The sequence below is a fragment of the Neovison vison genome, chromosome 1, assembly GCF_020171115.1.
Source record: "Neovison vison isolate M4711 chromosome 1, ASM_NN_V1, whole genome shotgun sequence".
Classification (NCBI taxonomy): domain Eukaryota; kingdom Metazoa; phylum Chordata; class Mammalia; order Carnivora; family Mustelidae; genus Neogale; species Neogale vison.
The window spans coordinates 227,459,984-227,474,470 of NC_058091.1; the positions used below are offsets into that span (position 1 = coordinate 227,459,984).

General features: G+C 39.2%; 1 protein-coding gene across 10 annotated transcripts in view; it reads left to right on the forward strand.

The window, feature by feature from the left end:
- Positions 1 to 14,487, forward strand: part of PDE4D (phosphodiesterase 4D) — a 1,300,895-nt gene that overhangs the window by 416,689 nt on the left and 869,719 nt on the right. Inside the window, exon 1 of one of the 10 annotated variants that reach the window (XM_044224238.1) lies at positions 1,421 to 1,875. The exons of the other annotated variants lie outside the window; for them this stretch is intronic. Coding sequence (XP_044080173.1) covers positions 1,421 to 1,875 — 455 coding nt within the window. Of the gene's footprint in view, positions 1 to 1,420; positions 1,876 to 14,487 lie in introns of those variants that run through there. 10 annotated transcript variants of the gene reach the window in all.

Here is a 14,487-nt window from a genome sequence, read left to right on the forward strand (position 1 = left end):
CCCCCTCTCTCTCTGCCTGCTTCTCTGCCTACTTGTGATCTCTCTCTCTCCTCAAATAAATAAAGATAACCTTTAATAATAATAATAAATGTACAAGAAGATTTATGTACATATGTACATAGATTACATTATATTATATGAACATATATTACTCTGAAACTTTGTAGTTTCTCAAAAATGGCCAGTATTGCAGGAAAATACTAAATAAAGGAAGATAAATAAAGGAATTTGGATTTTAGTGCCATATATGACTCTGATTTCTGTGGAATAATAGTGATACATGTTTCTGAACGCTTTGGTAATTGAGCTGTCTTCTTCTGCTGGATGTGGCAGAAAGACAAAATTGCAGGCAGGCCCTGACAGAAGAAATCCCTGAAGATAAACAGAGGTTTGTAATGGAAAAGGTTCCCCAACCTTAACTGTAGCCAGAAATCTCAGTCTTGACAACCATTCACTTTGATATCCAGCTAGGTCCGCTCCTGGGGACCTTAATCACAGATGCAGCAGCAACATGAGATACTAGCTGGAAGAAGATCTTCAAGAGGAAATAGTGGGCATTCCCTCTGCTATGAGAAAGATCCACACAGTATTTAAACCTTTGTCAGGGAAAGAGGCTGAAATAATCCTAATATTGGGTCCTCACCCAGATCCAAATTTTCAACAACCTGCACAAAAACCATTCTGAGCAACTTTGCCAGGTTACATCCCTTATCTTTGGAAGCCCCAAAATGGTGTTCATCGTCAAAAAGCTGTGAGAATCCGATAGGAACAACCGACCTCCATTTCTCGAAGAAGACTGAAGCAAGTGGAGGTGCAGAGGAAAGCTCTGGGGCAGTGGAGGGCAGTGGGGGGAGGGAGGCGGGGGCACGGGGAGGGGAAGGATCAGGAGGACAGGTCTGACTTCTGACTGGCTAGAGTGGTTTTGGAGAAAGTCGCAGCTTAGCTCACCAGTCAGGAGCTGTCCAACTTTTCAGCAGCTCTGGTCTCAGGGTTCAGGCGCTCTGGACTGAGGAGGCTGCTACCACTACTGCTGCTGCTTTTTCTGCGTCTAGAGCTGCTAACAGTCCCTGCTTTGCTGCAGGCACCCAAAGGAAGCAAGGGAAGAAGAAAGGGAGGAAGCAGGGACCGGCTGTTGGTGAAGCAGCGCACCGCGCGTCCTAGTCTTGGTGAACTGGGGAGCCCAGGAGTGTATCTCTGCCTCAATCACTGTGGAGGGAGCCTTGTCACGTTCTGTGACCCCTCCCGCTGGCAGAGCCCCCTCTCGGTCGCCCGGAGCCTCTGGTGGCTTCAAGTGGGAAGCTGAGCCCAGCCTCTGTTTCGGCTTCAGAAGCGGCTGCGGCAGCGGCAGCAGCATCCGGGAGGCGCTCGGGCCAGCGCGGTGAAACCGGCTGGACAGCAGGGCTCGGAGGTGCGAGCCAGGATGGAGGCAGAGGGCAGCAGCGTGCCGGCCCGTGCGGGCAGCGACGAGGGCAGCGACGGCGCCGGAGGGGCCACACTCAAAGCCCCCAAGCACCTCTGGAGGCACGAGCAGCACCACCAGTACCCGCTCCGGCAGCCCCAGTTCCGCCTTCTGCACCCCCATCACCACCTGCCCCCGCCACCGCCGTCCTCACCCCAGCCCCAGCCCCAGTGTCCGCTGCAGCCGCCACCGCCACCCCCTCTGCCACCGCCCCCGCCGCCTCCGGGGGCTGCTCGCGGCCGCTACGCCTCGAGCGGGGCCACCGGCCGGGTCCGACATCGCGGCTACTCGGACACCGAGCGCTACCTGTACTGCCGTGCCATGGACCGCACCTCCTACGCCGTGGAGACCGGCCACCGGCCCGGCCTAAAGAAATCCAGGATGTCCTGGCCCTCCTCCTTCCAGGGACTCAGGCGGTGAGTGGAGAGCGCCCCCTCCCCCATTCAGACAAGGGGTCACCTCCCCATTTCTCAAATTCTCCTCGTTGGTCTCTTTATCACTAGCAATCTAGGACCCAGGACTAAATTCTATTCTGGGAATTGGGGGAGGGCAAGCAGGGGCGTGTTTGTTCTTGCTTGAGAGTGTTAGGATTCACCTGTGTGTAAGAGACCCTGAAAGTACAGTTTAAATGGTGTGTGTGTGTGAAAGAGAATGAGAGATTTGCAGTTGTCTCTACCACCCACCATCCCCTCCCCACCCACTTCCATCCCACCCTGGCAAGTGGGACTAAACAGGCAAATTCAGTTTGCTCTGTTGCAGTAGGAGGAAGAGTGAAGGAAAGGGGTGGGGTTGTTGAGCCAGCGAGACTCCCAGTAATCCTTCCACTCTCCCCAGAGTGAGGGGGATTGGTGGGGCAGATCTGATGGTGACTGGAAATGGGTGAGACAGCTTGGTTCCAGGATTGCAGCGCAGAGCCTGAGAACAACTCAGTTTCTCTTTGTCAGAAAGTAAATTGAACAGCTAAAGGGGAGAACAAACACGTGGGTGACTTGGAGAGTTTGGAGCAAAATGTTCAGCAATCCTCAGGAGAGGGAAAAGGGAGGGATGGAAGGAGGGAGCAAAGACTCTGTGGGAGTTACACTGTGTTGGTATGTGATGTGTGCCCGCTCTATGTGTATCCATCCAGTTGTCTTTGCAAAATCCCAGGAAGAAAGTACCTCGTTTTATTTAGCAGCAGCAAAGATGCAGAGATTTGATTACAGTGATTTCCCCTTAATGTAAAGTGCTCCGGAAGATAGGGCAAGGAAGCTGCATGTCACCCAGAGTTTTAATAGAAGCCAACTGCTCCTATTCTGAGGAAATGAGTAGTGTAAAGAACCAATTACAGCTACTCTGAGAACTGAGCTCAAATTCTTAACTCAGGCATGGAGGTGGAAGTTGGGCCCTTTCCCTGCAACCCCAAAACAGCTCTTTTCTTCCCTGTCCCAGGCCCTCTAAGCAAGGAATGCCCTGCCCCACACAAAGTGCACACAAATAAGATTTCATTATCTAATCTTAGAGGTGGGCAGCCATTGATGGACTACATATCCAAGCCATGTATCTGCATGATGGGTAAACTGTAAATCAGGTGGACATCCAGAAACAGGAAAACTTGGGGCTGTTTGTTCAGTTGTGATTGACAGTTGTTTGTCTAACTGTAATTGATAGTATGTTGGGTTTATCCAGAAATATTAATCGTGTTCAAACATATGTCTTTCTGTCTGCCCCCTTTCTGGGCTCTGCCCTTTTCTCTTTTCCCCTCCCTCCCTCCTCCTCTCTCTTTATCTCTTTCTTTTTTATGGGCAAGTCTCTCTGTGTGTTGTGTACAAAAGGAAATCCAGCCAAGTGGAATATCTCAACCCTGATATGCCCACATACTTCTCGTACTCTTTGCCTTCCTCACACCCTTAATTACTGAACAATTTTTTGTGGTGATGTTCTTATACCTATTAGATAAAAAGAATGAGAATTGTGGTTTAAATAGTCACTATTCAGATCAATTTAAGTTTTGAAAATTGATGTGATTTCAAACATTTATAAATGAATATGCAAGTTTCATTTTTATACCTCAGACTGCTAACGCCCGCATGCTGTGTTAAATTTTGTTTGAAAAAGTAAATGTCCTCCACTTGGGTAGAGCACTATGTATGTGGTTCCCCTGTGGTGGAATAAAGGCAAGCATGGCACTTTGTATGTTTGAGCTATAAACATTTGTGAGACCGAGATTTTAACAAGTATTAAATAAGAATAAGAGTTCTAGATTAATCTGTGGGTTGGTTGACTGTGTAGAGTCTCTTAATTAAATTCATTTTTTAATAAAACAGAATATGTCTGAGAGGGTGAAGAGGGAAAATAAGCTAATTGGAGTAGAGGTATTGCATCATTGATTTAAATTTATTTTTTGCTGTGCTCGCTACACTAATTAATTGTTCCATTTGTAATTTGTTAATTGAATGGTTCACAGAAAACTAAAGATGCATAGTACTTACACATAGCTTCCACTGTAGCTCATCTGATAAATCATTCTTATTCTATTTAAGAATTATTGGACTTAAAATTCTTTACATCACTCATGTATTTCCCAAACACTCATTCATTACATGTCAAGATTTCCCTTGATAGAATTGCTTTTGTAAATAAATGTACTTTGCAAAAAGGGCATGGATATTGCTTTCATTCTTTTAGGAGAATGGTTAGGAATGCTTTAAAATTATCAAAAAATCACACTTATTAACTTATTTGAACCCATTAACAATACTGAAATGAAATTATATTGTCTTCACTTTATAGATAAGAACATCAAGCCCTAGAAGTTATGAGTAACTTGTTCAATAGCACAGTGACTGTGAGTGCCAGAGCTAAGACTGAAACCCTGGTCTCCTCCTGCCTCAGTGAAGACAGTAGGTGCTCCCAAAATAAATGTGCGCAGAACCTGGGCATGTTGATAGCATCAAGAAATATATAAAACCAAACATGAATGTTATATTGATTGATACCATAGGACCTAAAGTCCAAATAAACAAACAATGAGATATGGTTTAAGTCCTTTAAAGAAAAGAAAAAAAAAGACAGCATAGGCTCTGGAAGCAATGAGAAATTTTAACTTTATTTTTAATTTTTGAAATCCTGGCTGTTATACTGGTGTTAACTATCACAGTAGAGGCAAATAAATCAGTGTATTTGTTGAGTTTGTACATTGCATATAAAACAATAATAAATATAAAACAATGTTCAGAGAGTTAGTTAATCAGAGCACTTCATGTTGTTTTCAGTGATATTTTATTTTATTTTATTTTTAAAGATTGTATTTATTTATTTACAGACAGAGATCACAAGTTGGCAGAGGAGCAGGCAGAGAGAGAGAGAGAGGGAGAAGCAGGCTCCCCACTGAGCAGAGAGCCTGATATGGGGCTCAGTCCCAGGACCCTGAGATCATGACCTGAGCCAAAGGCAGAGGCTTTAACCCACTGAGCCACCCAGGCGCCCCTTCAATGATCTTTTTAAAAGGGAACAGAAGTGTGAGACATGTGCAAACTGTGTATGTGTATGTGTTCCTGTGTGCATGTGCTGTCATTCAAATGGAGGGCTTAGGTTGTCTGTCAAGTTAATGTCTCTGAAAAATCCTCATGGATGGATGGATAATTCTCTATGGACTACCAAGAAAAATATGTCCTTTAAAAGGCTATATTTAGCATGTGTCCTAGCATTTCCAGATATTATTGTCTTGACTGAAATTTTCAAAACTACAGTTTGTAAAGCAATGGGAAAGAGGTTTGCTTGGTTTAATGAAGAAATCTGTAAAATAGGAAGGAGACAATTCCCACACATTTTGTGGTCAAGTCTTTTGATTCTATGAAGATGTAAGTATTTGAAATAAATTTTGTGTTAAGTTATATCTAAGAAGGTAGATTCACTTTTTAATCTTAACATAAAAGTAATTTGAAATAATAAAATTACAAGGAATGAGTATGTTACAAAGAAAACCAGTTGAGATATTAATGTCAAATTAATCACTTTAACCAATAGTTCTTCAAAATGTAGCAATTGTTCGGGGTGCCTGGGTGGCTAGTGGGTTGGGCCTCTGCCTTGGGCTCAGGTCATGATCTCAGAGTCCTGGATGGAGCCCCGCATCGGACTCTCTGCTCAACAGGGAGCCTGCTTCCATCCCACCCCACACCTGCCTACTTGTGATCTCTCTCTCTCTGTGAAATAAATAAATAAAATCTTTTAAAAAAATAAAATTAAATTTTAAAATGTAGTAATTGTTCAATTGAACTGATAAAGGATTTAATTATTTATTATTTTTTTAAGATTTTATTTATTTATTTGACAGAGAGAGAGAGATCACAAGCAGGCAGGGAGGCAGGCAGAGAGAGGAGGAAGCAGGCTCTCCACAGAGCAGAGAGTCCGATGCGGGGCTCGATCCCAGGACACTGGGATCATGAAATGAGCCAAAGGCAGAGGCTTTAATCCGCTGAGCCACCCAGGTGCCCCTAATTACTTTACATAACAAAATATTTTCTTTGTCAGTAATGTACATTTCTAAATCTGCAGGAGCTATATATTCCTTTTTTTAAAAGATTTTATTTATTTGATAGCACAATCAGGGGAAGGGTAGAAGGAGAGGGAGAAGCCCAATGCAGGGCTTGATCCCAGGATCCCTGCATCAAGACCTGGATGATCACTGACTGCAGATGCTTTACCAACTTAGCCACCCAGGCACCCAGAGCTATATATTCTCAATACAAATTAAGGGTCTACATCTTTAATCATCGGGGAAATGCAAATAAAAAACACAGTGAGGGACACCTGGGTGGCTCAGTTGGTTGGACGACTGCCTTCGGCTCAGGGCGTGATCCTAGAGTCCCGGGATCGAGTCCCACATCAGGCTCCCAGCTCCATGGGGAGTCTGCTTCGCTCTCTGACCTTCTCCCCTCTCATGCTCTCTCTCACTGTCTCTCTCTCTCAAATAAATAAATAAAATCTTTAAAAAAAAAAAAACACAGTGAGATCTTACCTCATACCTGTCAGATTAGCCATTATTAAAAAAGAGAAGAAATAACAAGTGTTAGAGAGGATATGGAAAAAAGGGAACCCTTGCACAATAGTGGGAATGTTAACTGTGCAGCCACTATGGAAAACAGTATGGAGGTTACTCAATACATTAAAAATAGAATTATCATATGATCAGCAATTCTACTTCTGGGTAATTGTCCAAAGAAAATGAAAACAATAATTCAAAAAGATAAATGGATCCCAGTGTTCATTGCAGCATTATTTATAATAGCTAAAATATGGAAACAACCTGAATGTCCGTTGATAGATGAATGGATAGGAAAATTGTGATGTATATAGATATAATGGAATACTATTCAGTCATAAAAAAGAATGAAATCTTGCTGCTTGTGACATGCCTAGAACTTGATGACATTATGATAAATAAGTCAGAGAAAGATAAATATAATACTATCTCTCTTATATTTGGAATCTGAAACAAAACTAATAACAACAAAACTAAGCTCACAGATGCAAAAAACAAGTGGTGGTTGTCAGAGATTCGGTTGGGATGAGAGAAATGGGTGACCTGTTGTTTTGTTTTGTTTTTAGATAAATTGGAAAAACAAAGTTGGAAATTCAGATAGCATAGGTGTTTCCTTGGGTATTAAGAAAACATTCTAGGGCACCTGGGTGGCTCAGTGGGTTAAGCTGCTTCCTTCGGCTCGGGTCGTGATCTCGGGGTTGTGGGATCGAGTCCTGTATCGGGCTCTCTGCTCAGCAGGGGGCCTGCTTCCCTTCCTCTCTCTCTGCCTGCCTCTCTGCCTACTTGTGATCTCTGCCTGTCAAATAAATAAATAAAATCTTAGAAAAAAAAAAGAAAACATTCTACATGACAGATACAAATATCAAGAAGATGACATTTAATAATGAATACTTTTTTTCTGAAAATAAATAAATTGGAAAAAAAAAGAAGATGACATTTGATTTAACTATTTTGGAAGAAAAAGATAAAAGCTATCATTGCATTCAATATAAATCCCATGTATCATATAAAATATTTAACAGTAGCTTTTTAAATACATTAATATATTAAATAAAAGGAAATACTAATTATTATAATTATATTGCAATATTGAAATACTAAAAAAATCAGGTTTTGCTTTTCTATTCTGAATTATAAATTTTTCTGTTGTCTCTAGTAATTTTGTTAACATTTTTTAGTGTGTTTTTTCTTCATTATAAAAGTGATCTAAGTTCATCATGCAAACTTTAACTTTTACATCACAAAAGTATCTGGCTGAAAACTGACTACACTTTAAACTGACTATATCAGTGAATCTAAGACTTTGGATTTTAGGAAACAGTAATTTTTTTTTAAATGTTGGATGACTGATACAAGGTTTCCATCTTTAAATTTGAGTAAGTGAAGATATTAATTTATTTTCAATCAGCAAAACTATTTGGTTTATTTAATCAACAAAAAGTTATGGTAAAATTTCTCATTTCCTAATATTAAAAAACAGTGTTAGATTAATGAAATCTCCAAATATTGGCAAGAGAGACCATTGCAAAAAACAATTTTTTTTCACTTTCCAAATTGGATACTTTCCTACACACACATACATACACACATAATGGTGAACTGGTCATTAATTTTTATTTGCAAACTTCAATATGGTTTTGGAAGAGTATTTGGGGGAAGGTTCTTAAACATCACATAGAATAATAACCTAAAAAGACTGAATCCTTTTAGCAACTTTGGGTAGTTATGCACAGCCTTGAAGTCAAACATGAGTAAAATTTTGTCCCTCTCACAGCTTATTATCCATCTACATGTTTAAAAATATACAATATGTGAGTCTGTAACTTCAGTGCTGCTAGTCCTGGCTCATAGAAGGAATGTTGCTAAGGGATTATATCAAATAGCACTGTATTATATTTCAAAAGATGTTGTGGTTATTTTTATCTCAAGGAACATTTTTCTACATTTAAAAATAGGAAATCTAATTTTTCCCAAGGAAGAGGGCATTCACATTATTTTAAAAACTCATCAGCTGAATTGACTTGACCCCATACAAACATATACCACCATCGCTATGATCTTCATGACACCATCTTGGAGATTAAATGAAAAATAAGGTATGTTTTGTCTTCTGAGTAAGAATTATAGTACCATTTATGTCAGTATGTGTTATCAATCACTCATCTAATGGTCTCAAGTGACTAGTATCCTTAGATTCTTCCTTCTCTGAACTCCCAAATCTTTTTTTTAATAAATATTTTATTTATTTATTTGACAGGAAGAGGCAGGCAGAGAGAGAGAGAGGAAGGAAGCAGGCTCTCCACTGAGCAGAGAGCCCAATGCAGGGCTCAATCCCAGGACCCTGAAATCATGACCTGAGCTGGAGGCAGAGACTTTAACCCACTGAGCCACCCAGGCACCCCTCTGAACTCCCAAATCTTAGAGACAACCAAGATCTTCTTACTTCCCACCTGAAAATATCTCTTGTGTTTCTCCATTGCTACTTCCCTAGATCAAGTTCTTATCATCTGCCCTAAGCCTTTAATGTCTCCTGACTCCAGTCATTTTTATACTCCAGACCACCTAATCTCATCATCCCTTTGTCTGAAATCCTTGGATCATTTCTTTACACCTGCAAAATAAAATTTGGATTTCTTAGTCTGACTCTTCAAAATGCTAGCCCAGTTTATCTTCCTCAGAGAAAGTCTCCTATTCATCCTTTCCCTTAAATCCCATAAAATCACCACCTCACATTTTTGCCATGTGCTGAGCTCTTTGTGCCTTTTAACACCTCTTTCTTTTTCAACCTGTTTCTTCCTTCTAGACTGCTTTTCCTACACCATCCCCTCCTTATATATTTGGAAAACTCACAAATATCCTTTCAAACTTATTTCATCCCACTTGGATGTATGGTCTTACGAGCGCAGGAGTATTTTTCTTTTCAGGGCTTTCACATTGCATTTTGTATATATCTATTCTAGCAGTTACCAATAGCAATTTTTTATCTGTCTCCACCATTAACCAATTAGGATCTCGTACAGTATGTGGTCTGTATGTGTCTTCAATAAATGATGAACCTTTAAATGTGGAACTAATAATGAAACCTTACCTCTTCAGTTAGTGCTTACTCAATTTGTATTTGGTTTCCTTAATAATCTTGGTGAAGTAAATAGAACTAGTGATATTTTGCTTATTTTATAAGTAACCAAGGGGAACTCTCAGAGAAATAGATACATGTATGTTCAGAGAAAGAACTCAGGCATGAACCTTAAAACTGCTAGTATAGTGATCTTTTCATCAAATTGTTAGATAAACATGGAATGGTATTGGGTAAGAGGAAGCCTATTGTTTGACTAAAACTATGAAGACAAAGAGAAATTATAATGATTATAAAGAGAGAGAGTAGTCATTACAATCCAGATTGTAAGGAAACAACATCAGAATGAAATTTTGATGGAATAAAGTTTCCCTTTTTATATAGAGAGATGATTTTACAGAACTAATTCTTAACTTCGGGTAAGAGGATCAATTATATTTGGGGATAGGTGCACATTTTGGGGAGAATATTCATCAAATTCTTAACAAGTCCTTGATCCACAAAATTTAAGACACTTTGTGTGTTATAAAGTGAACTAAGTTATTGGCTGATTCCCTAAGGGATCAACTATAAGATATTGTATACCTTCAAATGATATTCTCATTGGAGTGGCTGAAAGTAATTTGAAATGGATTTTAGAAAACTCCAACACTTTAGACAGAAAAGGTCACAGGCTTATTTAAAAATAATGTATCCCCAGTGGAATTTTTGGGAATTGATTGACTTAAAGTTTGATTAAAAATATGTGTAAGAGGGGCACCTGGGTGGCTCAGTGTGTTAAGCCTCTGCCTTCTGCTCAGGTCATGATCTCAGGGTCCTGGGATCGAGCCCCGCATCAGGCTCTCTGCTCAGCGGGGAGCTTGCTTCTCCCCCTCTCTCTGCCTGCCTCTCTGCCTGCTTGTGATCTCTGTCTGTCAAATAAATAAATCTTTTAAAAACGAAAAAAAGAAAAAATATGTGTAAGAATAGTAAAGAACACTTGGAAAGAAAGAAAAAGAAAAAAGATATAGATTTTTTTCCTATATCAGAACGGGGGCACCTGTCACTTATGCATCCGACTCCTGATTTCAGTTCAGGTCGTGAGATTGAGCCCCACGCTGGGCTCCAGACTCAGTGCAGAGTTTACTTGAGATTCTGTCTCTCTCTCTGCCCCTCCTCCCATTCATGCACTCTCTAAATAAATAAATAAGTAAAATCTAAAAAAAAAAAATCAGAACATACAGTCTTTTAATTCAAATGACATGATATTAATTTGGGAACAAATCAGTTGTTCAGTGGACTGAGTAAAGGTTCTGTGAACTGTCAAACATGAGAGACACGTGTATGTGGAAATTTAGGATTTACTAAGTGCAGCATTCCAATTCAGTGAGACTAGAGTAAGATATTTTAAATATGATATTTATAAGTTTATTGAAATAAAAAAGATCCTTATCTCACACCATAATAAGAAGCACTTAAAATCAATAATAATAATATTAAAAATTTAATATGAAAGTAGGCAAAAGACACAAAGAGGAAATTCAAAATGGAAGAAAGATTAATATCAATATACATTTGCAAAGATTCTCTACTTTGTGAACAGACAAAAATAAAAATTAAAACATCAGTGTTATTTAATTTTTTAAATTATTTTAGAAAAAGAGTAAAAGATGAATAATTCAAAAGAATTAGAAAAGGCGTGGTGAAGTAGGCAATTTCTTCTATACATTTTTTTTTTTTATTTGTCATAGAGAGAGAAGCGAGAGCAAGCACAGGCAGACAGAGTGGCAGGCAGAGGCAGAGGGAGAGGGAGAAGCAGGCTCCCCGCCAAGAAAGGAGCCCGATGTGGGACTCGATCCCAGGACGCTGGGATCATGACCTGAGCCAAAGGCAGCCGCTTAACCAACTGAGCCACCCAGGCGTCCCTCTTCTATACATTTTTCATGACTGTGTAAATTAGAAAGACCTTGGTGGATAATCAAATAATGTATGCCAAAATTTTAAATGGGAGTGCTTTTGACCCAATAAATCCATATATAGGAATTTAGCCTAAGAATATAACTGAGCAAGTGAGCAAAACTGTACTATATTGCAAAATTGTGTAGGATAATAAAGATCTGAAAGCCACCCAAATGTCTCTCAGTAGAGAACTGGTAAAGTAAATTAGGTCATACCCACAACAAAGGACTACTAGATAAAGAAAGAGGGAGATGTACATGTACTGAAATGCGATTACAAACCCTGCAAGTTGTTAAAGGAAAAAAAAAATTAGAGACTGGATCATAGAACATGATACTATTTACTTATGTGTATTCATGCATACTTATATTTATATATGAGATTATGTCTATATGTGTGTGGCTATATAGAGAGATATGTATGTGTGTGCTTATTATGGTATGAGTGTGTGTGTATATATAATCCTCTTTAGAAGAGGAAAAAGCACTAAACAGTTGTAGGTGTAAGAAGAGAGGATATTTAAGAGAGGTTTTTACTATTTTCTTCTATGGTCTTCTTTCTTATATGATTTCCTTTGAAATGAGGATATGGGGCACCTGGGTGGCTTAGTTGCTTAAGTGTCTGCCTTTAGCTCAGGTCATGATCCCAGGATCCTGGGGTCCAGTTGTGAGTTAGACTCCCTTCTCTGTAGGGAGTCTGCTTCTCCCTCTGCTTCTCGTTCCACTCGTTTTCTCAATCTCTGTTGCTCAAATAAATAAATAAAATCTTCAAAAATAAATAAAATGAGCATATGTAGTTTTATAATAAGCAAAAATCATTTGTTTTCCTCTTCTGTAAGAAAAACTGTTATTTTCCATTTACTTAGGTAACATATTTTATTTAAATCCCATTTTTCTCTTCTCCCTCAAAAGCAAAGGACTGTGTCACAAACAATTTAGAAAACAAGGTAAAATGAGGATGTCAAAGAGAAGAGAACATAACAACATGAAGATAGTATGAAATATGGAAGCAAAAATCATTCCACTGATTTCTGAGTAATTGCTAGAAATGAGTCACAGAATTGGCTGTGAACTTCCAATCAGCTAATCCAAGGAAGGAAACACTATCAGTTCAAGATTTATAGTATTAATAAGTTTTTAAAAAATGAGTTGGTGCAGATGATGCATTGCTCTTTAACTCTGAGAATTAAAAGAAATGTTTCCCTATGTTTTCTTATAAAAAGTTACTGTGTAATATGTTGCCTGAGTTTTTAATAACTAGCCTACCCTGTGTAAGGTATGAAATAAGCACAAATGTTTATTGTAACTGTGAGTGTTTCTTATAAAACCTCATATTGATGCCCTGTTGTCAGAGTGCAGTTTACTGAAAGTCTATCAACATGGGATCCCCAGTTAGTATTCTTAACAGTGCTTTCCCTTTACTGCCAAATGCTATGTGTGCTCGATTAAAAGTGACTGCATCTCCAGCTTCAAGAATTCCTCTAGACTCTATCTCCTCTATGCTTTTTTTTTTAAGATTTTATTTATTTATTTGACAGAGAGAAATCACAAGTAGATGGAGAGGCAGGCAGAGAGAGAGAGAGAAGCAGGCTCCCTGCTGAGCAGAGAGCCCGATGCGGGACTCGATCCCAGGACCCTGAGATCACGACCTGAGCCGAAGGCAGCGGCTTAACCCACTGAGCCACCCAGGCGCCCCTCCTATATGCTTTTTGACCTGGTTGATTCCTGTAATCACAACCCTCCATTAAGTCCAATTTGACTAACCCTTAAGATTGGCTCAGAATTCTGAGACACCTCAGCTCCATCTGGATCCCCCTTATTTGTGACATGAAAATGAGAACAATGAAATACGAAAATTCATTCTTGGTTCTCAGCTCTCTGATTTCCTGACATAATCACCTAATTCTCTAGATTTTCATAGAATATCCACTTGTAGTTGAATGCACCAAGATAAGCCAGTTACAAAATGTAGTCCTGGTAAATACAAGGACTGGTATACTTAAATATAGATCAATAAATATTAAAAAATTTTGTACCCAAATTGAGGTTGGTGTTTTAGTCTAATTTACTTACAGCCTTTCTCTCTGAAACTGGTTTCCTGTTGTTGTTGATGTTGTTCATCTAGAAGCAAGTTAAAATCATTAGAATATAAAGTAGAAGTTTGGAATCCTTTATACACATTTTTGTTTTATCACCACTCAGAATCATCCTCACCACCTGGGGTCTTTCAGTTTTATTGAGGACCAGGTTCCAAGAGGACTCCCTTGATGAAAATCAGAGGTCTCTACCAAAATCATAGAGCTCATTGTAGGGATTTCTACTACAGATACTGAAGAAAGATCACCAAACTCTAAGAAAGACTCTATATTGTTTTCATCAGATTTTTTGAGAAATAGTAAAGAGTATGAGAATGATTATTATGTAGAATATGGGTCTATGAAACTAATACATTAACAGCTCAGAATCTGCCATATACATTAACTGAAATATAAGTCAACAGATCCACAGTTTGTGGAAAATAGAAAGTTCTTGATTGTTTTAATAGATTAGGCTGCTCTTTGTGTCTACCTGTATGACTTCCCACACTGGGAGTTCTGTGTATACTGATTCCTCTGCCTGAGATGCCCTCTCCTCCCCACTCACTAGCTTTAATAGCATATATTCATATTTCAGGGTGCCTGGGTGGCTTAGTCATTCAGCAGCTGCCTTCAGCTCAGGTCATGATCCCAGGGTATTGGGATCGAGTCCCGAGTCAGGGAAGCCTCAGTGGGAAGCCTGCTTCTCCCTCTCCCACTCCCCATGCTTGTCTTCTCGCTCTCACTGTCTCTCTTTCTGTCAAATAAATAAACAAAATCTTTAAAAAAAATATTCATACTTCAGATCATAACTCAGACATCACCTTTTCTTTTTTTTATTAGTCTTTATTATTTATTTATTTATTTATTTATTTCCAATTTATTTATTTTCAGAAAAACAGTATTCATTATTTTTTCAC